The sequence below is a fragment of the Myotis lucifugus genome, unplaced genomic scaffold (assembly GCF_000147115.1).
Source record: "Myotis lucifugus unplaced genomic scaffold, Myoluc2.0 scaffold_5, whole genome shotgun sequence".
NCBI classification, from domain to species: Eukaryota; Metazoa; Chordata; class Mammalia; order Chiroptera; family Vespertilionidae; genus Myotis; species Myotis lucifugus.
The window spans coordinates 11207687-11230950 of NW_005871053.1; the positions used below are offsets into that span (position 1 = coordinate 11207687).

At 43.2% G+C, this 23264-nt stretch overlaps 1 protein-coding gene and 1 pseudogene across 2 annotated transcripts in view; one reads left to right on the plus strand and one right to left on the minus strand.

The window, feature by feature from the left end:
• The window catches only part of MYO3B (myosin IIIB), a 357063-nt gene that overhangs the window by 95413 nt on the left and 238386 nt on the right, over positions 1-23264 (minus strand). Inside the window, exons 30-31 of the mRNA XM_023743517.1 lie at positions 14845-14943; positions 11406-11508 (exon numbers count right to left, since the gene is read on the minus strand). Of these exons, the coding sequence (XP_023599285.1) occupies positions 11406-11508; positions 14845-14943 (202 nt within the window). The remainder of the gene's footprint in view (positions 1-11405; positions 11509-14844; positions 14944-23264) is intronic.
• On the plus strand, positions 6514-7662 carry LOC111823476 (annotated as a pseudogene). The gene has a single exon (XR_002826504.1). The product of XR_002826504.1 is annotated as a prothymosin alpha-like (transcript).

Genomic DNA, 23264 nt, shown 5'->3' on the forward strand with positions numbered 1-23264 from the left:
ATGAATTTTCATGCAGTGAGCCTCTAGTTTTTATACAAAAGAAGAAAGTCACTTGACATTTAAAGTACAAGTTAGAAAGCAAGTTTCTAGATTCTTGAATACATCATTGAGTATTTAGATGATATTTATCCAAATAAAATTAAAAGTTGTTGGACCCAAATTCTCTGTAAATGTGCAAATTTTCCAGAGAAAAAGTGAATCCAACACTGCAGGTCAACTTTGCAGAGCTCATGCTGTCATTTGCTGATGCAAATCTGCTTAGGGATCGATTAACAGAAGCACAAACATTCATGTCCACAGGTGGGGTGGCGTCGTAACTTCAGCTATGTATCAGTTATGTTGGACATACCAAAAATTAGTTATCAACCAAACTGTCCAAATTGTTTTTGGAGATGCTCCATCTTTGTCTGAGGCACCAGGCTAAAAATCACTATCTTAAAGTATGGATCTCACATAGGTTGGGGTGGTCAGAGAACCCAAGTCAAACACGGATTTCAACATCATTTCTGATTAAGTTCACTACATGCTGGTTCCTAGCAACCAACCATTAAATTAAGATATTAACCACAGACAGCTACCAGCCAATAACTGAGCTTCTAAAACAAAACCACATAATTAATTAAGCATCTTCCCAAAGTTGGGGTTTATTTAAGAGTTAAGAATGTAGATCCATTACAGAAAAGTGACACCAGGTAAATAACATCTCCCTTTACTTATTTTGTTAGTACCGTTGGCTTTTTGAGAAAGCTGGCTTCCTACTTTATAAAAGAATTAATTATGTTCAGGTCAAACTCAAGATAAATAGGAAGTATTTCTTGAGGACAAAGTAATTAAATTTAGCTTTAGACCAAACAAAAATAAAAATTTCTGGAGCACATATTCACTCATCAATTACTTTTATTTTATGCCTATTGTGGCCACAGATTCTAGATTTGGTGAGTCATACAGAAATGAGTGACAGTTTCAGCCCTGAAATTTATTATCTCATGTAGCATACAGTAATAACAGCTAACATTTTGTGCACTTACTACATGCTAGGAAGTCTTCTAAAAATTTTCTATGGTTTATTCTCACAACGGACATATGAGGTAGGTACCATTATTGGAAATATGCTTAACTTGCCCAAAGTCATGGAGCTAATTGGATATAGACCTGGGCCTAGAAGAGAAACAATCTGGCTCCAGAGTCTGCAGCCTAACCTGCTCCTCTACCTGCATGGCCCCTGCACACAATGGGCAGGAATCAAACTCAGATGCTGGTGGGGCCGGGCCATGAATAGGCCAGTGACTTGGTATCAATGGAAAACAGCTTCTACTCAGTTCTAGCAGATTGCTGCTAATTACTCCAATTTTTCAAGAGCCATCAGATATCTGAATTATTATATGAACTCTTTCTATTTTTATATGTTAGAAATGAATTAAGAATATCAAAAGCATTGTGCAAGCCAAACGAAATACATCTGTAGACTATATCCTACCCAACGACTGTAGGTGTGCATCTTTTGGCTTATACTATATGGTCCAAAATATTTTGTGCTGCTTTTAAGGCCTCTCATATCCTGGCTCTCAACTGCCTTATTCCCTGCCTCACACCACTGCCACACCTGACCCTCGGGCTTCATCCCACTGGACACCCCATCCTCTCCAGAGACCCCCAAAGACCCCCAGCATATCCTGCCTTTGGGCTGTGTCCCAGGCTATTTCTCCCACCTGGGATGCTCTTCTCCTGGCTCTAGCCTGCTTCAAGGCCCTGTAGGACAGTGATGGCGAACCTATGACACTCATTTTTTTGGTTGATTTTTCTTTGTTAAATGGCATTTAAATATATAAAATAAATATCAAAAATATAAATCTTTGTTTTACTATGGTTGCAAATATCAAAAAATTTCTATATGTGACACGGCACCAGAGTTAAGTTAGGGTTTTTCAAAATGCTGACACGCCGAGCTCAAAAGGTTTGCCATCACTGCTGTAGGAGGTACCATATGGGTGAGACCTTGATGGATGTGTAAACTATCAACAGGTAAAGAAAGAACTGGCAAGAGTATTCCATTCAGAAGGAACAGCATGAACAGATATACAGAAATAGGGAAACAAAAGACATGCTGAAAACCACCAAACAGTTCCAGATATTTTTTAAGAGGCCTCAGTCCTTGGAATCTGGTCCTATAAAGAGAACACTGATTGCTGACATTCTTGACATCCACAATCCTTCTAAAAGGGTCCTTTGCATAAGGATCACTGATGATTTAAGGTTTGTTGAAATAGTTCAGATAAATATTTATGTACAGCCATAAGCAAATCCACAAGGAAAAATATAACTCAAAACAGATTTTTCCTTGAAGCTCCTTTCAGCTGGTGATAAAATTTCCGGCTTCAAAAAGGTTTTGAAAGTAAATGTGACCAATTAATATTTTTAAAGTCTAGAAACTCTGAGAAGGCCCTAACAATCAAGTAAGCTCTGAAAGTTGTCATTTGAGGGTGTGCCAGTGGATTCCTGGCCATATTGGCAAGGGTGAGTCTTGGGCTCAAAGTCAACCTCAGATTTCTCCCTGAGATAAGAGCCAGGAACATGGGAAAATAAAAATTGGCTCTCAAGTTAAAAGTAGATAGGGAGCATTGTTTAAAATGTCTACAGTGCTGGATTCTTCAATGTCTATTTCAGTCTACAACTCCAGAGCCAAGTCAGAGGGGTCTTGACTCTTCAGAACAGGTTAGCTTTACAGAAACCATTAACGATTAGAAATTCTACTATTATCGCTACTACTTCTATGACTACAACCAACAACAACTCACCATCATCCATTATTGAGCATTTATTATGTATCTAGAACTGTGCTAGTTCCTTTGCATAGATGATCTCAAAGCCTCACAATTATTTCCCTTTTGCAGCATAGGATACTAAAGTTCAGAAAGGTAAAAGAACTTGCCAAAGGCTCCTAGTTTGTAAGTAGTTGAACAAGAGTTAAACCCAGGTCTGTCACCAAAGCCCATCTGCTTTCCACCTGAAGGAGATAACACATAGATCAGCACTTTATAAAAAAGGCCACCATCCCTACCGAGGCTCCCACACCTACTGCCTTCTTCCCTCCGGCTCCATGCAGGTCCTCGGTGATGCTTTAGGGCACAAACTTGGCCACAGGGTAGGACATTTGTTGGAGGGCTCTAGCTTCCTGGGGGAGTGAAAGTGGGAGGAAAATTTAGCCTGGGAATGGAAGGCTGGGAGAGGAAACATCCTCCTGATATGATATGAAAGAAAAGTTTTGTTTAATCTTCTCAGCACTGCCACATATTTCTGCAATGACCCCCCAGGCAGAGTATTTGTCAAGATTTGTGGCAATCTGTACTTCACAGCCCACATGAAAATCTGGCCCACAGTCGGCCCCGATGGGGAGGCTGTTCCTCTGGCTCATCAATTCTGAGGTCAGCCCAATTGGCTCCAAGCCCCAGAGCTGCAAGGATGACACACAGGAGAAATATGTGCTCGTTTTCCCCTCTTGTGAGGTGCCAGCTCCCCTCATGCTGCCTGAGTCACGAAGGTCCCCATCGCTCTGAGTCTGAATTCTCATTGTAGTGGCCCACAACGAAGCAGCTTCTGTGTGTGTGTGTGTGTGTGTGTGTGTGTGTGTGTGTGTGTGTGTGTGAGAGAGAGAGAGAGAGAGAGACAGAGAGAGAGAGAGAGAGAGAGACAGAGAGAGAGAGACAGAGAGAGAGAGAGAGAGAGAGACAGAGAGAGAGAGACAGAGAGAGGCTGCTGGGTGAAAACATCTGCACCAGCATTATCAATCTCCTGTCTCCCTCAAAGGGGCTTCTTTTTACAGGACAACAGGCTAGCTGAGCTAAAGTATGCCAAATAAAAGCCTTGCGAGAGCTCTGCCATATGCAGGCCAAATTAAATTAAGGGGCATAATCCTCCCTATTGTACCTATCAGCATTAAAACGGAGGATTACCATCATGGGAACAAAGCCCCACGACATAGAAGAGTATTTCCATGCTGTCCTTCTCTGTATGGGCTCACACAGGAAGTAGAGCAGGGAAGCGCCACGCCAACCACTGACTTCTTTCCCCCTGAGGCTTCCTCCTCCCCAGCCAAGTTAACCCACCCGCCAGGCACAGATGGGAGCACCTTTCCCATGAGGCCTTAGGCTTTCTCCCAGGATTCAGACCTGGAATTGTCTCCACCAGTCACAGGGAGACAGTTTTATGCCCATCAGAATTATTCTTTAGCTGGCTGTGAGTTAAGATTTGCTGTAACGAAAGTTGCAGAGAACATAGAACAGAAAAAGTGCTGGGTTAAATGTTTGGAGCCTGGAACCTAGAGAGACATTACCATGTACTGGTTAAAAGACTGGGCTCTGGAGTCAGAAGGCCTGTGTTCAAATCCTGACTCTGTCACGTTGAGTGACATTGGCAAGTTACTTGTAATCTCTAAATGTCAGAAATCATAAAATGTATACCATTCCCATAGGTTTGTTAGGAGGATTAAATAGGATAATGCAGGTAAGGAAGTTGTTAAGGAAGAGCAAATATTAGTTGTTGTTATTGTTGGAGACAGAAGATTCGGATTCAAACCCCAGGCCTGCCATTTATTCTCTCTGTGATACTGGGTGACCCCCAGATTAGCTGATTGGGTGCACAAGTAGGTAAATCTGATACCTCCAACCTGGCCCTGAACTCTGGGCCAACATTTGGAAGCTACTTGACTAGAATTCCCCTTGTCCACTTTACTCACCAGTAACTTGGAGTCGGTAACACCAGCCCAAAGGCTGATGTGAGAATTAGGTGAGATAACTGTGGGAAAAGGCCTGACACCACAATAAATATGGAATGAACCTTAATGACGACCTCAGCATGTCCCTGGCATTCTCATTCTCAGCAATATTTCTTGTCATGTCTGGATCTTCCTTATGAACTCTTCCCTCTGATTTTGCCTTATCTTCCTCTTTCCTTAGTACCTATCTGTTCCCATCTCTTATCCCTTCAGGACTCTTTGTTGGTTGCGTCCCCAACCCATTTATTCTGCCTATTTTCTCATGCAGATGCTGAAAATGCATATGGTCACTTTCCCAGACTCCCTTGCAGCTCCCCTGCAGAGCCACATCTGAAAATTCTGGCCAATGAGATGTGAGGAAAGTATGCTGGGGATTTCTGGGAAAGGTTTCCTTCCTGACAAACAGAGACCCTTCTGAGGAGAGTCCCTTTCCATCCACCTCTTCCTCCCTGCTTTGGTCATTGCCATGTGAGGAAGTGATACTTAGCATGACTTCAGCCACTGTGTGGCCATAAGTGGGAGCATCACTGACATGCTGAGATAACAGAGCAAAGGGATGAAGAAACCTATGTCCTTGATGACATCCCTGAGTGGCTGATCCAGTACTGAACTTGTTTCTGTCCTCAGACCTCATGTTCTGAGGACTCCTTTAAGGAATCCTTTAATATCTGGGGTGGAGGCTCAGTTACTTGCTGCTGTGAGCATCACCACTGGCATGTCCCACTTATCGTTATTATGCCCATCATGCCCCCACTCCACGAGGCCCTTCCTTTCAATCCCTGGGTTGATCCACGGGGCACCGAGGAGACCATCAAACATAGAGGGAAAGTGGGGCCCCAGCCCCCGGGGCAGGAAGGTCCTGACACACTATCTGGTGAATTATTCTGGGCCTTGTTGTTGCTGCCACCACTCAAAGATGAAGAAGGAAGCACATTTTTCTCATAAAAATCTGAGTTCTGTGATGGTTGCTAGAGGGGATGGGGGTTGGGGAACTGGGTGAAAAAAGTGAAGAGATTGAGAAGTACAAATTGATAATTACAAAACAGTCATGGGGATGTATAGTACAGCATAAGGAATATAGTCAATAATATTGTAGTGACTATGTATGGTGCCAGGTGGGTACTGGGAATATCAGGGGGATCACTTTGTAAAGTATGTGATTGTCTAAGCATTAATCTGTACATCTGAAACTAATATACAATAATATTGAATATAAATGGTAATTGAAAAATAAAAATAAAAAGAAGGAAAAATATCTGAGTTCTGAAGAGTGGCCTTGGAAGTCAGCTTGATAACCTCATTGCATGCACTGGAAACAGGAAGAGGGAAGACTCAGTCCTTGCCCTTGAGAAGCTGACCTGCCAGCACACAGTCAACCACAACACTAGGCAAACGCGAAGAGCCGCAGAGAGTAACTAACCAAAGAGTGGTCTGAGGACCCCATCTGCGAACTGTTAGCACTCACAGTATCACAAGGAGCTTGTGCCAGATATAGGCCAATTCATCACCAAGTACCTTGTTTAGTTTAGCTGATTATATGTTTATTGGTAGCAAGACTTTCTTATTGAAGAAATAAGTGGATTGATTTACATTCAGACACACGCTCATTATTTTGTCTTGCACTTTGAGTAGTACTTTTAAAACTTGCTATAAAGGTTCAAGAGTTAAAGAGAATTAAGGTCTTCATGGATAAAAGGGATATGACAATGTATCTTGGAAAAATAGGTAAGAATTGAATAGAGACTGGCTGCTCTGAAAAGCCATCTTTGCATTGTTCCTGTGGCTCCCTCTCCGCTCGCTGCAACCACCTCCGCCGCGCGCCTCCTCCACCGCCGCGGACTCCGGCAGCTTCTTCGCCAGAGTCCTCCAACTCTCGCTTTTTTAAAAGAAATCCGCTGCAGAGGATCACCGGCGTGCCCCACCATGTCAGACACGGCCGTGGACACCAGCTCCGAGATCACCACCAAGGACTTAAAGGAGAAGAAGGAAGTTGTGGAGGAGACAGAGAATGGAAGAGATGCACCTGCGAATGGGAACGCTGTGAGGAAGAGGATGGAGATGAAGATGAGGAGGCTGAGGCAGCTACAGGCAAACGGGCAGCTGAAGATGATGAGGATGATGATGTTGACACCAAGAAGCAGAAGACCGATGAGGATGACTAGACAGCAAAAAAAGGAAAAGTTAAAGGCCTCCGTGACCTATTCACCCTCCACTTCCCGTCTCAGAATCTAAACGTGGTCACCTTCGAGTAGAGACTCCCGCCCACCTGCCTACCCACCCACCTCAGGCAGCGCCACCTGCAGATGACACGCACTCTCCACCACCCAACCAAAACCACAACGTGAATTTGCAACAGGGGAGGAAAAAAGAACCAAAACTTCCAAGGCCCTGCTCTGCTTTTTTTCTTAAAAGTACTTTAAAAAGGAAAATTTGTTTGTATTTTTTATTTACATTTTATATTTTTGTACATATTGTTAGGGGTCAGCCATTTTTAATGATCTTGGGATGACCAAACCAGCCTTTGGAGCATTCTCTGTCCTACTTCTGACTTTACTTGTGGTGTGACCATGTTCATTATAATCTCAAAGGAGAAAAAAAACCTTGTAAAAAAAGCAAAAACAACAACAAAAAAAACAATCTTATTCCGAGCATTCCAGTAACTTTTTGTGTATGTACTTAGCTGTACTATAAGTAGTTGGTTTGTATGAGATGGTTAAAAAGGCCAAAGATAAAAGGTTTCTTTTTTTCCCTTTTTTTGTCTATGAAATTGCTGTTTATTTTTTTTGGCCTGTTCGATGTATGTGTGAAACAATGTTGTCCACAATAAACAGGAATTTTATTTTGCTGAGTTGTTCTAACAAAAAAAAAAAAAAAAAAAAAAAAAAAAAAAAGAATTGAATAGAAAGGAATGAACAGAGAGAACAGAGGTAGGTGCACTGGTAGAACAATATAAAGCCTGGCTCCAGGTAGCCATATAGGGTCCAGAGGGTGCATAGAGGGTCATACAGGAGGTGAGCTGAAGGACAAACTGGAGCAAGATAGGGAGAGGCTTGATATAGCAGACTGAGAAGTCTGGACCTCTTTTAGTCTAAAATGGGAAGCCATTAAAGTTCTTTGAAAAGTCAGAATATGCTTCAGGACAATTGATTAGGTGTCAGAAATGAAAGCTGGTCTGTAAAGAGGAGCGAACAGAGAGGGGAAAAAAAGAGAGATAATGGCAGGCCTGGACCACGGAAGAATGCTAAGAAAATGATTGAGCATGGGGTTAAGTGAGAGGCAGGGATCAAAAATGACTGCCAGGTTTGAAGGCCAGGACACAAGAAAGTGTTTGTGCCACTCACAAGAATGGGAAGGTCAGGTGAAGGAGGTGGCTTGCTGGGGGCTTTTCTGTGGAGACTCTGGGATGTAAATCAGGCACACGTGGGCAACAGGCATTGGGTGTAAAAGTGTAACGCTCAGAACAGAGATCTGAGAATCATGCTCACACAGCTCAGACTGGATACCAGAATACACCTGTGAAAGAAGATATCATCCAGGTGGAAAGTAAGAAAGAAGAGAGTCAAGGACCTGAGAATTGCCTGCATTTCAATGCTGGGTGGAAGAGAAGGAGGATGGAGACCAAGAACATCTCGGAGGAAGAACCTGAAGACTGCAGTACCGCAGACACCGTGGGAGAGTGCGGTCCAAGGAAAGCATGGCCCGAGAGTGGAATGCTGCAGAGTCTGATGAAGATGAGGCGCCAGCAACAGGGAGCTAATCTCCCCAAGGACAGTCTTAGAATGTGGTGAGGGCACAGATCAGATTTTAGGATTAAGGAGGGAGGGGTTGGTGAGGCAACTGGCCTGGATGCTTGTCTGAGGAAGTCTGATAGTAAAAGTAAGAAGGGGGAGGGACAGGGCCAAGAGCAAGCTTTGTTAGACTGGGAGAGGTATAAGCAAAAGGGAAAGAAGCAGCAGACAGACAGATGTGAAAGCAAGGGGTGGGCTAACTGCTGGTGGCAGGGCCCAGAGAGCAGGACCACAACAGAGGGGTTGCCCCGTGTGGGGAAGAGGACCTGTGTGCTTTTGAGATGGGAGTAAAGGAAGAAAAGACAGCTGAATATAAGGAGAGATTCTAAGGTGAAGGGAAGGGAAGTGGAAGTTGAACACAGAACTGTCCTGATGTTCTGAGTAAAGTTAGTCATCTGCCCAGCTGGTGTGGCTCAGTAGTTGAACCAGGAGGTCACAATTTGATTTCCGGTCAGTGCACATGCCTAGGTTGCAGGCCCAATCCCCAGTGTGGGACGTGCAGGAGGCAGCCTATCGATGATTCTCTCTCATCATTGATGTTTCTGTCTCTCCTTCTCCCTTCCTCTCTGAAATCAATAAAATATATTTTAAAATAATAATAATAAAGTTAGTCATCAGCTGAAGTTGAAGGGAGTCATGCTGGGGCTGGATCCATTTACCAGACTGGTTCACTGACAAACAAACAGCTGGAAAATGTTAGCACTAGGACCAAAACCCAAGTTCAGTCGTCTTTCTGCTGCAACAGAAATTCTAAATTTTGTTAACCTAATATGAAATGTTAGTCCCTCAAGTACCTTATAAAATGAGCTATTCTTACTATTTAGGAAAGTAGTCTACTTTAACAGTAGTCCAACAGTAATTTGAGACCACTAGAGAAGTATTGAGAATTAAATTTGTCAGATCTCAAAAATATTAATAAGACATTTCAAAAAATTAAAAATTATTTTTAAAAATTACAAATGAAGACCACTTCTTTTTTCAAGTGAAAAGATGCAAAAAACTTTCTAATGGCCTGCTTCATTCTCCAAATCTGGAGTAAAGTTTTTTTTAAATGTATCTTTATATTTGAGAGTATTACAGATCTTCCCCTTCCCCCCTCTCCCATTGACCCTTTCCACCCCAAACCCCCCACCTCCCCAGGCCATCATTGCACTATTGTCTGTGTACATGGGTTATGCATATATGCATACAAGTTCTTTGGTTGATCTCTTCTCACCTGCCCACCCCCCCGCCTTCCCTCTGAGATTCCACAGTCTGTCCCATGCTTCCATGTCTCTGGATCCATTTTGTTTGTCAGTTTATTTTGTTCAATTAGATTCTACATATAAGTGAGATCATGTGATACTTGTCTTTCTCTGACTGGCTTATTTCACTTAGCATAATACTCTCCAGGTCCCTCCATGCTGTCTCAAAGGGCAAGAGATCCTTCTTTTTAACTGCTGCATAGAATTCCATGGTGTAAATGTACCACAACTTTTTTATCCACTCATCTACTGATAGGCACTTAGGCTGTTTCCAAATATTAGCTATTGTAAATAGTATTGTAAATAGCACTGCTACAAACATAGGGGTGCATATATTCTTTCTGATTGTTGTTTCAGGATTCTTAGGATATATTTTCAGAAATGGGGTCACTGGGTCAAAAAATGCTTTAAATTTAAAAATGGAGCAAACCTTTAATGAGTGTTCCTATAGTCAATTTGGGGGTAAGTAAGAGAGGCAAGCTTTATTCTAGGTGGACCTTCCCTTTGCATGGTTCACTCCCTCCTGCAGTTGCCTCCTCCTCCTGGTGACGTGTGTGATGGGGCCTGGAAACCTGTTCTGAGAGAAGGTAGGCTCTGAAGGCTTCCCTGAAGAACAGGACGCCTGTGAGTTCCATGAGTCTCCAGTGCTTGGTGTCAGCCTGGCCTGGCCTTACTTAAAGTGACTACATTCAGCCAGTGTACTGTCCTCTGCAGACTGAGCAGCTAGGTGTACTTTGAAAATAGTGCACTATGGCCCTGGGCAAGCTCTGATGTACTCGTCTTGAATTATATTTAACTAAAACCCATGGGTAAACAAGAAATGATACTTCCTTTTTGCTTTAGCTTAAACCCAAGGTTTTTTTAAAAAACAGGACTATTGTTATTTTCGCCTAGCCGATTCTTTGTTGTAGGGGGCTGTCCGCTGTATTGTAGGATGTGTAACATCTACTTACTGATTCCATTAGCACAACTCCTCCCCCTAAAGTTGTGCAACCAAAAATGTCTTTGGACATGGCCAAAATCCAGGGGACAAAAGAGGGGCAAAATTGTCCCCATGTGAGAACCACTGCTTTAACCTAATGAGGCCAAGTACAGGTTTTACCATGAAGAGAACCTAAATGGCAGCGTTGTCTTCAGATTACCCTATAGAACAGCGTTTCTCAACCTGTGGGTCGCAACCCCTTTGGGGGTTGAACGACCCTTTCACAGGGGTCGCCTAAGACCATCGGAAAACACATATATAATTACATATTGTTCTTGTGATTAATCACTATGCTTTAATTATGTTCAATTTGTAACAATGAAAATACATCCTGCATATCAGATATCTATATTACGATTCATAACAGTAGCAAAATTACAGTTATGAAGTAGCAATGAAAATAATTTTATGGTTGGGGGTCACCACAACATGAGGAACTGTATTAAAAGGTCGCGGCATTAGGAAGGTTGAGAACCACTGGTCTAGAATAAAGACTTTGCTCACAAGGTAATGACCTCTACCATGGGAGAATCTGATAGGAAATACTTTTGGTTCCACTCTCTCCAACTCACCACAAGCCACTGAATTTGAGACTGATAAATCTTACAGATAAGACTCACCGATTTTTCTCAGTGGCTGGACCAGAGTTGCTTGATGTCTCTGCATGGCCATTGGGAGATTCAGCTTGTGGACTGCTTTTACGGTCTACAAAGCCCCTCAGAACTGAGAGAAAACACACAAACACTTAGACACCTGAGCATAGGTTCAGAAATAGCAGCATTAGATACAGTGCCGTCTCCGCTCTGCAGCACCTCTCTCCTTGCCCTCATGCTGCTCCCTGACTTTCTGCAGCCTCATTGAGGACATGTCATCAAAACTGACCTGTTCTGTCATGGCAGGCCTCGTTCAGATAAAATAACTCATGCTAACAAGAAAACAAGTTGCCTCCGCCTGGCAATGGTGGACAGAAATTAGAGGCCCCGGGTGAGGTAGAGGGCAGTAGCGGCAGAATGTTGTTGATGGAACAGCCCTGCGCTGAACAGAGTTAGTAGACCTGGCCGGCCTGGGCAGGGCTGCCTGCTGAGGAGCATAGTAGGTCAAGGACCAGGGAGGTTCCCCCCGCTGGAGATTCTAACACATTGTTTGGCCCAAGCTTACTTGAAATACTGTGATAAGCAACATAAAAGGAAGAACTGACATAAAAAGAAAAAAGAGAAGTCCACATCTGGGACACAAATACCTTTGTTTCCTTATTAAGAAGGAAAATTGACACAAATAATTTTTAAAAAATGGATTCCAGAGAGAGGAAGAGAGAGAGAGAGAGAGAAACATTGATTGGTTGCCTCCTGCATGCATCCCAACCACGGATTGAACCTTAACCTGGGTATGTATCCTGACCTGGAATTGAACCTGCCACCTTTCGGTGTACAGGATGATGCTCAACCAACTAAGCCACTTGCCAGGCCAAGCCAAATAATTTTTAACCTTGTTTTCTGGTCCATTTCAGCAGCACCAAGACCCACCACTCACTAATCAAAGCCCAAATGGTACCATCTGTGTGGAAGCCAGGATTGCTTTTGAGTGCACATATTTTGAGAACCTTAGTATAAAAAGGAGCAATAGCAGTTTGATAGCAACTCAGAGAGGAAAAGGCATGAGCAAAGCCAGGAGAGGCCACCAAGCCCATTTTGATTTGGGACTGTCCTTAGGAAGGTGCCATGGCCACCACCAGAAAGAGAAGAGGCATCAACACCTTTACTTGGAATTTAGCAAATGCTCCGGTTACTTTGCCTGGGTTTCCGATAAAAATGCACAGAATTTCTGTTCATGTGATTGAAGGGAAAACTTATTCCATGTTGCTTACTCATTTACACTTCAGTCATCAAAATATTGATTTTTAAGAGTCATTTGAAGTATAAAAAAAAAGCCAAACAGAAACTTAGCGAGTACTCTTAGTAAAGCTTAGATGAAGTCTGTTCCTCCATCCCCCAGCTTTGCTGGAAGAGCAGGGAGAAGGATTTGGGTCAGAGTAAAGAGGTAAACTTAAATAAAAAGGAAGTCATCATTATGTTGCACACCTGAAATTTAATATAATGCTATATGTCAATTATACTTCCATTTTTTTAAAAAGGGTCAAAATAAATAAGTAAAAAATGAGGAGGTTATCAAACTTGTCAAATACTTGAAGTATGTCCTGGTGACAGTTGGAGTTGCCTGGTATCTCTCTGGCAGATTGTTAAACAAAGAGATTGGGGAAAAAACAGAAAAGTCAAATCGGGTGATTCATTCTAAGTGAATAGATCAGGTTAAAGGAATTAGACCAGTGACATGGCTGAAACAATTAAATGATGAACTTAAATTGCAGAAACGTTCATAAAAACTAGACTTGAGGTGTGCACAGGTGTGACAACAGAGGCCTCTGCGCACACAGGCCTCGCCTGCCTTCAGGGAAGTGTCCCTCCGGGAACTGGTTTAATGAAATGCAGCAATACCGGAAGGGAGTGCTCTGAGGCGATGAACCCTTCCAAAGTGAGACCGAGCTCTACAAGCCATTCATTTTCCCAGGAAAACTGAGCCAGTTCTTTACTGGACTATTTTGCAATCAGATGAAAAGTATTTGACTAAAAGCATTTGACTATCAGGAGAGGAAGAAAAAGAAAGAAAACAACATAGCAGGTGTTGCAAGCTCCAATGCCTTTGGGGCCACCCAGGTAACATAAATGTGTGCGGTGTCAGGTAAAGAGTGTGGGAGTGGTGGGGTTTGTGGTGAATCAAGGATGCATGCCCCATCTAAAAACATTCAGGTTCAAAGTTCAAAAAAAAACACCCAACAAACACGATGTCTGGCCAAACAAAACACATCTGCGAGTTGATTACAGTAGGAGGACCTTTTATTTGTGGCTTCTGCCAGGGAGAAAGGGTTTAGAAGGTAGGTCAGTAACAGCTAGCCATGCTTCTTTTGAAAGTGGAAAGTATCTCACTGCCTCCACCTCCAGGTCTCCTCAAGTTCAAGAAACACTGCTGCTCCCTGGGTCCCCCTTCTCGTTTTCTCCCACTCCCTAACCTCCTTGTCCCCTGGGAAAGCCCCAGTTCTGTATTTCCTTAAAACATTGGCTGGGTAACAGATTACAAAGCAGCTGGAAGGACCCAGAGCCTCTTTGCTGGCCTGCAAACTCAACTGTAAAATCCAGCCAGGGCAACTCACCCTCACTTTTCATAAAATACCAGCATTGGATTAAAGGTCATATTTAAGAAATCATAGCTATTTCTTTTTTTTTTTAATTTTCCACCTGAGGATATTTTCCCACTGATTTTTAGAGAGAGTGAAAGAGAGAGGGAAAAACAGAGAGAAATGTCGATGTGAAAGAAACACATCAATTAATTGCCTCTTGCACATGCCCCACCAGAGCTCGGGCTGGGGAGGAGCCTGCAATCAAGGCACATGCCCTTGACTGGAATCAAACCCGGGACCCTTTGGTCTGCAGGCCAATGCTCTATCCACTGAGAAAAACTGGCTAGGGCTCATAGCTACTTCTTCAAGCAGAAGTCCAGGGACCTTCACACTGTCAAAAGGGGAGATTCCAGTGTTTTCAACATGTTTGGACACTACTGATTTAGTCCAATTCTCTCACTTTACAATGATGTTAATTAAGGGAGGGCTTAGACCAGATACCCAAATTTTTATTTCTTGTCCACAGTCCTTCCTCCCCCATGAATGTTCTCAATTAGTTTAGGTCTATGTACACTGTCAGGATCATGGAAAGATCTGGCTAAAAAGCTAAATTTCCATAAATCTTAAGGTAAATCAGATAGAAGCATGTGTGCTCTGAGAGGACAGGTTGAAGGGAGGCAGGTGGTAGCTTATCTCTGTCTACACTATCCGCTTCTGCAAAATCACCATTCAGGGTGCTTGCAAGACTGCCTCTGAATTTAATTAGCTGTTCTCTATAGAAAAAAAGAGTGGCAGACAGAAGGTCCATATGAGGGGATCATTTCCAGTTCTGGAACCTTCTCTGGAATGTCCCACAGGACACCCATCCCAACTTCTAATGGCCTTACCTTCATGGTCACCAGGCTTACTACAGTCTTGAACCTGGGTACTTCCCCTGATGGCCCCTGTGACAAGTTGTGGATTACTGCTTTGATCTGAAGGGTGCCCTGTGGAATGAAACAAAAGAGAAACTTCTCAACATTATGTTCCCATACCTAGATGAAATACCAAAATGGGTGATACAACTTGACTAGGGAAACCTACATTTGTCCTATGGTTGGAGGCTCTAGAACAGTGATGGCGAACCTTTTGAGCTCCGCGTGTCAGCATTTTGAAAAACCCTAACTTAACTCTGGTGCCATGTCACATATAGAATTTTTTTGATATTTGCAACCATAGTAAAACAAAGACTTATATTTTTGATATTTATTTTATATATTTAAATGCCATTTAACAAAGAAAAATCAACCAAAAAAATGAGTTCGCGTGTCACCTCTGACACACGTGTCATAGGTTCGCCATCACTGCTCTAGAATGATGAATCTCAACAGATTCGGTGCTTATTTTTAAGATTTAACACAGTGTGGTTGGAAAGGGCATAATGGAAGGGAACAAGAGAATTAATCATGTCCTGGCTGGGCTCCCTCCTAGTTTGGTGATATTGAGTAATTCGGGAACCTCTCTGTCTCATTGACCACATTAGTCAAACAGGGAGCTATGTGACACACAGAGGTCATGAGTGCACCAGGCCAGGGCTCCTGGTTTGACAACTGGATGGCTTTCCCATTGCCTTTTCTGTTGCCACCACGAGGGGACCGGGGAAGTAAAAATAGGAGCAAGGTCTCCTCCTTCTCTCCAAATCTATGCCTCTCAGGCACGCCTTTCCCTTGCAGCCCTGTTCACAGATGGGTGTGGGTTGACAACCAGTTATGCTGTCACAGAAAGGACAGGCCACACACTATTCTCAGTTGAGGAATATCACAATTGCAGCCTTTCATCCTCTAGTCAGCTTAGTTCACAGTGATAAACACCTAAATATTTCTCTACCAAAACAGCTGATGGCTTGAGTAGAAAAATACCAAAGGGTTTATCCCAGCTATCATATCTCTTCTTCCATTCTCCATGACCTTCAGACCGCCTTGGGTATCTGAAGAGGGCGCTTTGCAATGGGTCCCTTGTCTTTAGAAGAAACCATACTGGCAGCAGGGCCCCTCCTTCCCACATAGGAGGTATTCTTCAGGCTCTGCCCCGAGGCAGTCAATTCTTACTCTGTCCCATCTCCTTCCTCCCTGATCTGAGACCTAGAGCTTGCTCTCTCTCCTCCTGTACCTTCCTTCTTCCTTTGGCTATGTCCAATTCTGCCTGTATTACTTCTAGAGATACCGTATTAGAATATATGGGATCTCCGAACTTTCTCCTTTTTTATTTCCTCTAAAGAGATCTTTTTCATCCTGTCCCCCACCCTCCTTCTGGGTGACTCTCCTACCTCACGCATCACCTTTCCACGCCCAACCTGGTGACATGGTATCTTTCCATTTGTTTAAGGCCAGACTCCTTTTTTTTTTTTTTATGGTTACACATCTGCCTTCTTTTTGTGAGCAGCAGGCAGGACACTTCCAGCAATAGTACAAAACACTTCCAGCAATAGTACAAAAATTACTTTACAGGGATTCCGTGAAGCTGGCAGGAACTCTTGGGCAGCAGGAAGAGGACCCCACAACCATGAAGAGCGAGGCCACCAAGGAGATGAGGAGCTCTTTGCCGATGTCCCAAGTGTACTAGTACTTGGTGGAGGTGATCTCATAAATGAAGAACCAGGTGGTGAAGAACATGCCAATGGCCAACAGTACCACGGTCAGATGGGGGAAGGCAGCTGGGTTCATTGGGCTGGTGTATCTGCTCATGGTCTTGAGCTCCATTTTGCCAAGCACAGGGTAATCTGCTGCTCTGCCCCAAGCTACTCTTTTTTTGTTTTTTAAATATATTTTTATTGATTTCAGAGAGGAAGGGAGAGGGAGACAGAGACAGAAACATCAAAGATGAGAGAGAATCATTGATCGGCTGCCTCCTGCATGCCCCACACTGGGGATGGAGCCCACAACCTAGGCATGTGCCCTGAATGGGAATTGAACCATGACCTTCAACCACTGAGCCACGCCGGCCAGGCCCCCAGACTACTCTTAACAAGACATGGTCCCTACCCTCATGGAACTTGCATTCAAATGCATAAAGTAAAACTAAAAAGAGATAACAGATGTGAAAGCACCCTGAAACTTTTAAGGTGGTGAACTGGGTAAACTAGTGTTCCCTCAAAATTCTTTTTTACCTGGAACCTCAGAAAGTTACCTTAGTTGGAAATGGGGTCTTTGCAGATGTTAGTTTAAGATGAGGTCATACTACTGGATTAAGGTGGATCTTAAATCCAAAGATTAGTGTCCTTATAAGAAGTCCATGTGGCCCTGGCTGGTTTGGCTCAGTGGCTAGAGCGTCAGCCCAAGGACTGAAGGGTCCCAGGTTCAATTCCGGACAAGGGCACATACCTCAGTTGCAGGAGGCAACCAATTGATGTGTCTCTCTCACACAGATGTCTCTCTCTCCCTGTCTCTCCCCTGCCTTTTCACTCACTCTAAAAATCAATGGGAAAATATCCATTGAGGAATAACTACAACAACAACAAAGAAGTCCATGTGAAGACACAGAGGGACACAGGGAGAATGCATGGGACAAAGGAAGCTGAGAGTGGAGTGATGGGCCTACAAGCCGAGGCATGCCAAAGATTGCCGGAAACCCCAGAAGCTAGGAGAGATGGAAAGAATTCTCTCAGAGTCTCCAGCAGAAACCCACCTTGATTTTGGAATTCTAGCCTCTTCAACTGTGAGAGAATACATTTCTGTTGTTTGAAACGAAAGAGTTTGGGGAAATTTGTTAATATAGCCATAGAGAACTAATATGAGGAGGGGAAGCTGACAGATATTAAGGACTGAAATAGAAAAGAAGAAAAAGATCAGGTATGTGCATTCAGATTGATTTGGTAGAGGGGGTGGAGGGAGGGGGAGAAGAATTAGGACCAGGAGCTAGGGAAATAGCCATTATTTTTATTAACAAACACATATGTATGGATTATTAGGCCCCATGCTTCTTCCTAAGTCCTTTACGAAAATTAACTTGTCCAATCCTCATAGTAACTCTAAAAGGTAGAGACCACTATTATTCCCATTTCAGAGCTGCGGAAGCAGAGGCACAGGGAGGTTCGATGACTTGCCCAGGAGTTCACACAGCTAGAGAGTGGCAGTGCTAGGGTTCAAACTCAAGCCCTAAAATCTGAAGTCCTAAATACCACATGGTGCAGCCCCACTTATTCAAACATTTAAAAATCATTAACTCCTACTCTCTTATTTTTTCCTTTATAAATGCGAGAAAAAAAATCAGACGTTCTTTCACTTGCCTGGAGGAGGCCCTGCCTGGCCTGGCCTGGCATGCGATGACCCACCAGAGGACAGACCCAGCACTGTTGACCGCAGGGCCCCTGTCTGAGTAGATTTCCTGGTTAGAGATCTAGGCTGGGTAAGCTTTCCTGCCCTCATAATGGAGCTGGCAAAGGGTGCCCACTGTACCTGGCAGAGAAGACGCATACAGATGAGGCACAAAGGCCCAGCCTTACCCTCCTAACTGCTGCTGGGGGATTGCACAAGGAGCCAGTGTGGTTTCTGGCTGGAGTGACAGCTGGTCAGCAGCCATCTTATCAGAACATAAAAGAGGCCAACTTGTGGGAGGTCCAACTGGCAAAAGCAGCATTGCAAAAGCAAAATTTTTCTTAAAGAATAGAATCTCATTGACATATTGCCCCCCTCAGCTGCATCATAAATCCTGGCTTCCACACGAAACAAATCTAGTAATTTCAGGCCTACGAGAGCATTTTTCCACTTTGATTCTCCATTACTTAACTCTAGTCGTTATCCCAGCCAAACTTTGAGTTCAAAGACAGTCCTGCCCGGTAATTGCTTTCTCGAACTTGGAAGCTAAGAGGAAGGTTTACCCTTATCCTAGAAATCAGCTTCTTGCCTGACCTGGAACATCTCCATCTGGGGGAATCCCCTTCCCTTCATGCATCTAGGGACTGCTGCTCTCTTCTGACTCCCATCAGTTTAAGGTGGGATTGATTTCTTATAATTTATGCCCTGCCTGCTTCTAAAATGGATGGGGGAAGCTTCGTAGACCATTTGGTCCCTGTGGCTGTGTTAGTTGGCCCTGGCTGAGTCCTCTTTCAAGGCTCAGGCAGGTGTGTTGGTCCTGGTTCCATTTGAGACTGCTTCCACCCCCTCCACCTTTTTAAAGACTTTACTTTTTTAGCTGTTTTAGGTTCACAACAGAAACTTCAGGGAAGGTTCAGAGGTTTTCCATATACCCTCTTTCCCCACATATGCATAACCCCCATCCACCATTATCAACATCCCCCACCGGAGTGGTACATCGGTTACAAATGATGAACTTACATTGACATGTCACAATTACCCAAAGTCCATAGCTTACACGAGGGTTAACTCTTGGTGTTGTACATTCTATGGGTCAGCACAAATGCATAATGGCATGTATCCATCATGATGTATCATACAGAGTAGTTTCACTACCTGAAGTCCTCTGTGCTCCACCTATTCATCCTTCCCTCCCTTCTAACCCCTGACAACCACTGATCCTTTTACTATCTCCATAGTTTTGCCATTTCCAGAATGTCATATAGTTGGAATCACTCAGTCTGTAGCCTTTTCAGATTGGCTGCTTTCACTTAGTAATATGCATGTTAAGGCTCCTTTGGGTCTTTTCATGGCTTGATAGTTCATTTCTTTTTAGCACCGAATAATATTCCATTGTCTGGATCTACCACAATTTATTGCTCCATTAACCTACACAAGGACATCTTGATTGCTTCCAAATTTTGGCAATTATAAAGCTGCCTTACAGGTCTGTGTGCAGGTTTTTATATGGGTAAATACCAAGAAGGGCAATTACTGGCTCCTATGATAAGAGTACGTTTAGTTTTCTAAGAAACTACACACTGTCTCCCAAAGTGGCTCGCCGTACCATTTTGCTTTCCCACCAGCAGTGGATGAGAGTTCCTCTTGCTTCACATCTTCACTAGCATTTGCTTTGTCAGTGTCCCAGATGTGGGCCATTCTAATAGGGGTCATATGGTATCTTGTGGTTTTAATTTGCATTACCCTGGTAACAGATAATGTGGAATATCAAACTGTTTCCCTTCGTAGGGAAAAAAAATCAATTTTTATGTTGTTTTTATGACTACCCCAAAAGCATCTAGCAGAGTGTTCTGCACAGAGGATGTTCAGAAAATGTTTCAGCGGAAGGACAGCTGATCAGGAGTTGGGCAGTCTGGACTGCAGCGAGGTCAGATCCCTAGCCTAGTTCTCAAGGTTACTATGGTAATTATAGGAATAAGGTGAGTGAAAGTGCTTTGAATAAAGTGGAAATTGCTCATACAGCTCTGGTTTCTTATAAAGCAAAGTTATTTCATTTTCTATAAGTTTTTCTGAAAAAGATAAAGATGTGAATGTCTACAGCAGCTTTATTCCTAATCACCAAGGACTGGGAACAAATGTTCTTTAACTGGTATATGGACAAAACTATGGTACCGCCATTCACTGGAATCCTGCTCAGCAATGAAAAAGAATAAACTGATAAATGCAACAACACTGATGAATCTCAAAAGCAATATGTTAAGTGAAAGAAGCCAGATGGAAAAGTCTACATACTATATGACTCCATTTACATGACATTTTGGAAAAGGCAAAACTATAGGAGCAGAAAACTCATTAGTGGTCACCAGGAGGTGAGGGTGGGGGAAGAGGAATGAATGACAAAAAGGGCATGAGAGAACCATTCTTGCTCTTGATTGTGGAGGGGGGTTACCTGACTGTATGTGTTCATCTAATTTTATCAAACTGAGTTTTACTACATGTAAACGATGCCTCTATAAATATGACTTGTAAAAAAAAAGGATAAGGCCTCCTTCTCCTCAAACTGGAGAGATGCTGGAAAGCAGGATCCAATTGCTTCTAACCCACCGGGGAAAGAGTCTGTGGGGAGGCCTTGCTGTGGACGAGGGACCCTTCACAGCCATTTGCATCACTGACCATAGCCGGTTTTGACACTAAGCACTTGGCTCAAAGTCTGTGAAATTAGCAGGATCTGGTTGCTTAGACATCTCAACCGTCACAACTTTATTGAGGAGAATGGCTACCAGCTGTCACCTCTGCCTCCGCCTCTGTGCTCGGCGATTCAGACGTCATGGCCACAGCAAATCAAGCCGTGATCCAGCTATGGCTCCTCGTGTTGGGGTTTGAACTACCAGCCAAAGGGCTGTCGCTCAGCTCTTATGCTGCCAATCACCCGTCACTGTGGGTTAAACGTGATAGGCACACCGAAATCTTCCAACTCTTCAGACATCTGAGAGGCGACTTGCTTTCTACACGAGCAGGCAGAAAATCTGGGGGATGTTTAGCTCCTGGATTTTAGAAGTTCTGACTTCGTGGAAAGGGTGAGGAGGGGACTTGCTCTTCTACAGGACAAGTTGCATAAGGGCCTCTAACAAGTGAGTGAAAAATGTGATGTCAGCAGCGTGCCACCTAAGTCTTAATAATTTTGTAGTCATTGAAAAATGTATCTGCACAAATGAATCAAGTTCTCAGCACAATGGAACACAGCACAGCTCTTTCCAAAAAACAAAAACAAAACTACCTGAAACCTTTCACATGCCATTATTGCATTTGAATTTTTCCCTGTCAAATAAGCATAAATTAATATTTGGAAAATTCTTTTTATGAAGATTTTATTGCAACTGCATTTGAGACTTGGCAGGTACAATTTTTTTCTCTGAAAATGAGAGAAATAGTTTCATCTTTTTGAAGTTATAACATTATTATGCTCATCCTACAAGATTGACTTCTTTTTCCCAGTGAAATATATTTAGAAAGGGAATGCAGAAAAGGAACTAGCATTTAGTTAATATCTGCCCTGTGTGGGTACTGTGCAGGAGGCTTTGCATATCTCTTCTGCTATCATCTTCAAAATTAGTCCTGAGAATTAGGCCTTAATGAGTCCCATTTTACAGTTGAGGAAACAGGCTTAGAAGTAATTTTCCCTAAACCAGACAAATGGTGGCATAGCCAGGATTTAAAGTCAATTGTTTTGACTGCAAAGTCCATGCTTAGGATGATATGTAAAACTCTTCCAATGCTTTGACTGGTACCCTATGTCCATGTGCCATATTCCAGATGGAAGCCAATAAAAGAGCATGGTTGACTGAAAAAGCATTGGGTGAAGACTCAGTTGAAGACTCTGATAACAATTCTTAAACTCACTCAACACATAAGGGGAAACAAGTTATTTAAACTTCTGTTTCATCTGTTAAAGCAGAAAACACAATCTGTCTTTCTATACACAGGAGACTTTTAAGGTGTGGGGGGAAGGGGAATTTGATCATCTTGCCAGAGCACAGTTAATTTTTTCTGTAAATGTTTCTTTATTATGTGGATAAATAACTAATAAAGGTCATAAAATGTGCACATTTTATGATTTTATATTTTAAAAAACTTGAAAAGTAGAGGCCACTTGGGTATGTTGTTGACCATAATAATGTTGCCCCACTCAATGTTGAGGTGGTAAAGGTACCATTTCGCACACCACCTCTTTGCAGCCAGGTTTGGAGCTCCACGTGAGGTCTATAATGGAGAAATTTATTCCAAATTGAAGAGTCTCTGGAATTTGAATCTAAGTCCTGGGGGTGCCAGCGCCTTAAGCATATTTCCATGCCGTGTCAGTATGACACGCATCCGCAGACATCAAGTCCACGATGGCTTTTCAGCTTCCTCTCTTTGTACCAGATAAACAGTACCCTGCCCTCCGGGAGTTTCCTTCTAACAGGGGCAATAATTTGATTTCACAGCAAAAGACATTCCTCTGCCTTCCAAGTCATTTCATGGCAAGAATTCTATTTTGTGTGTCCCAATGAGGTTGGGCAGAGTCCATTTCTTGACAGAACCTTGAAGCCACAGGCCAGGCCTTTGCTCAGCTATAAGCCACTTCCTCTAAGCCATGCTTAGGGTCTCTCTGTAGGTGCTAATCCCATTTACAGACAAGGCATGTTTTCCTGAAGTACTTTTTCCAAGTTCCAAACATTTTCCTCCTCCAATCAGCCACAGCTCTTTAGCATTAGAGAAACCCAGGCAGTGTGAGTGGATGAGCAGAACCCCTTGCATAAGCCTGAAGGAAACCCTGTTTTCTGTTAAACAAAAGTTTAGGAGACAGTGGAGCTAGTTTGCAGTTTACAACTCATCCCAAGCCCAGGGCACCAGCTAATTCATTTCCCTGGCTGTTTCTTCCTTCTTGCATGGATATGGCCTACCACGCCAGTAAAGGGCAGGCAGCTGGCTTCTGCCTGATGACCAGGAAAAGTTTGGAACCCGTCTTCTCTTGC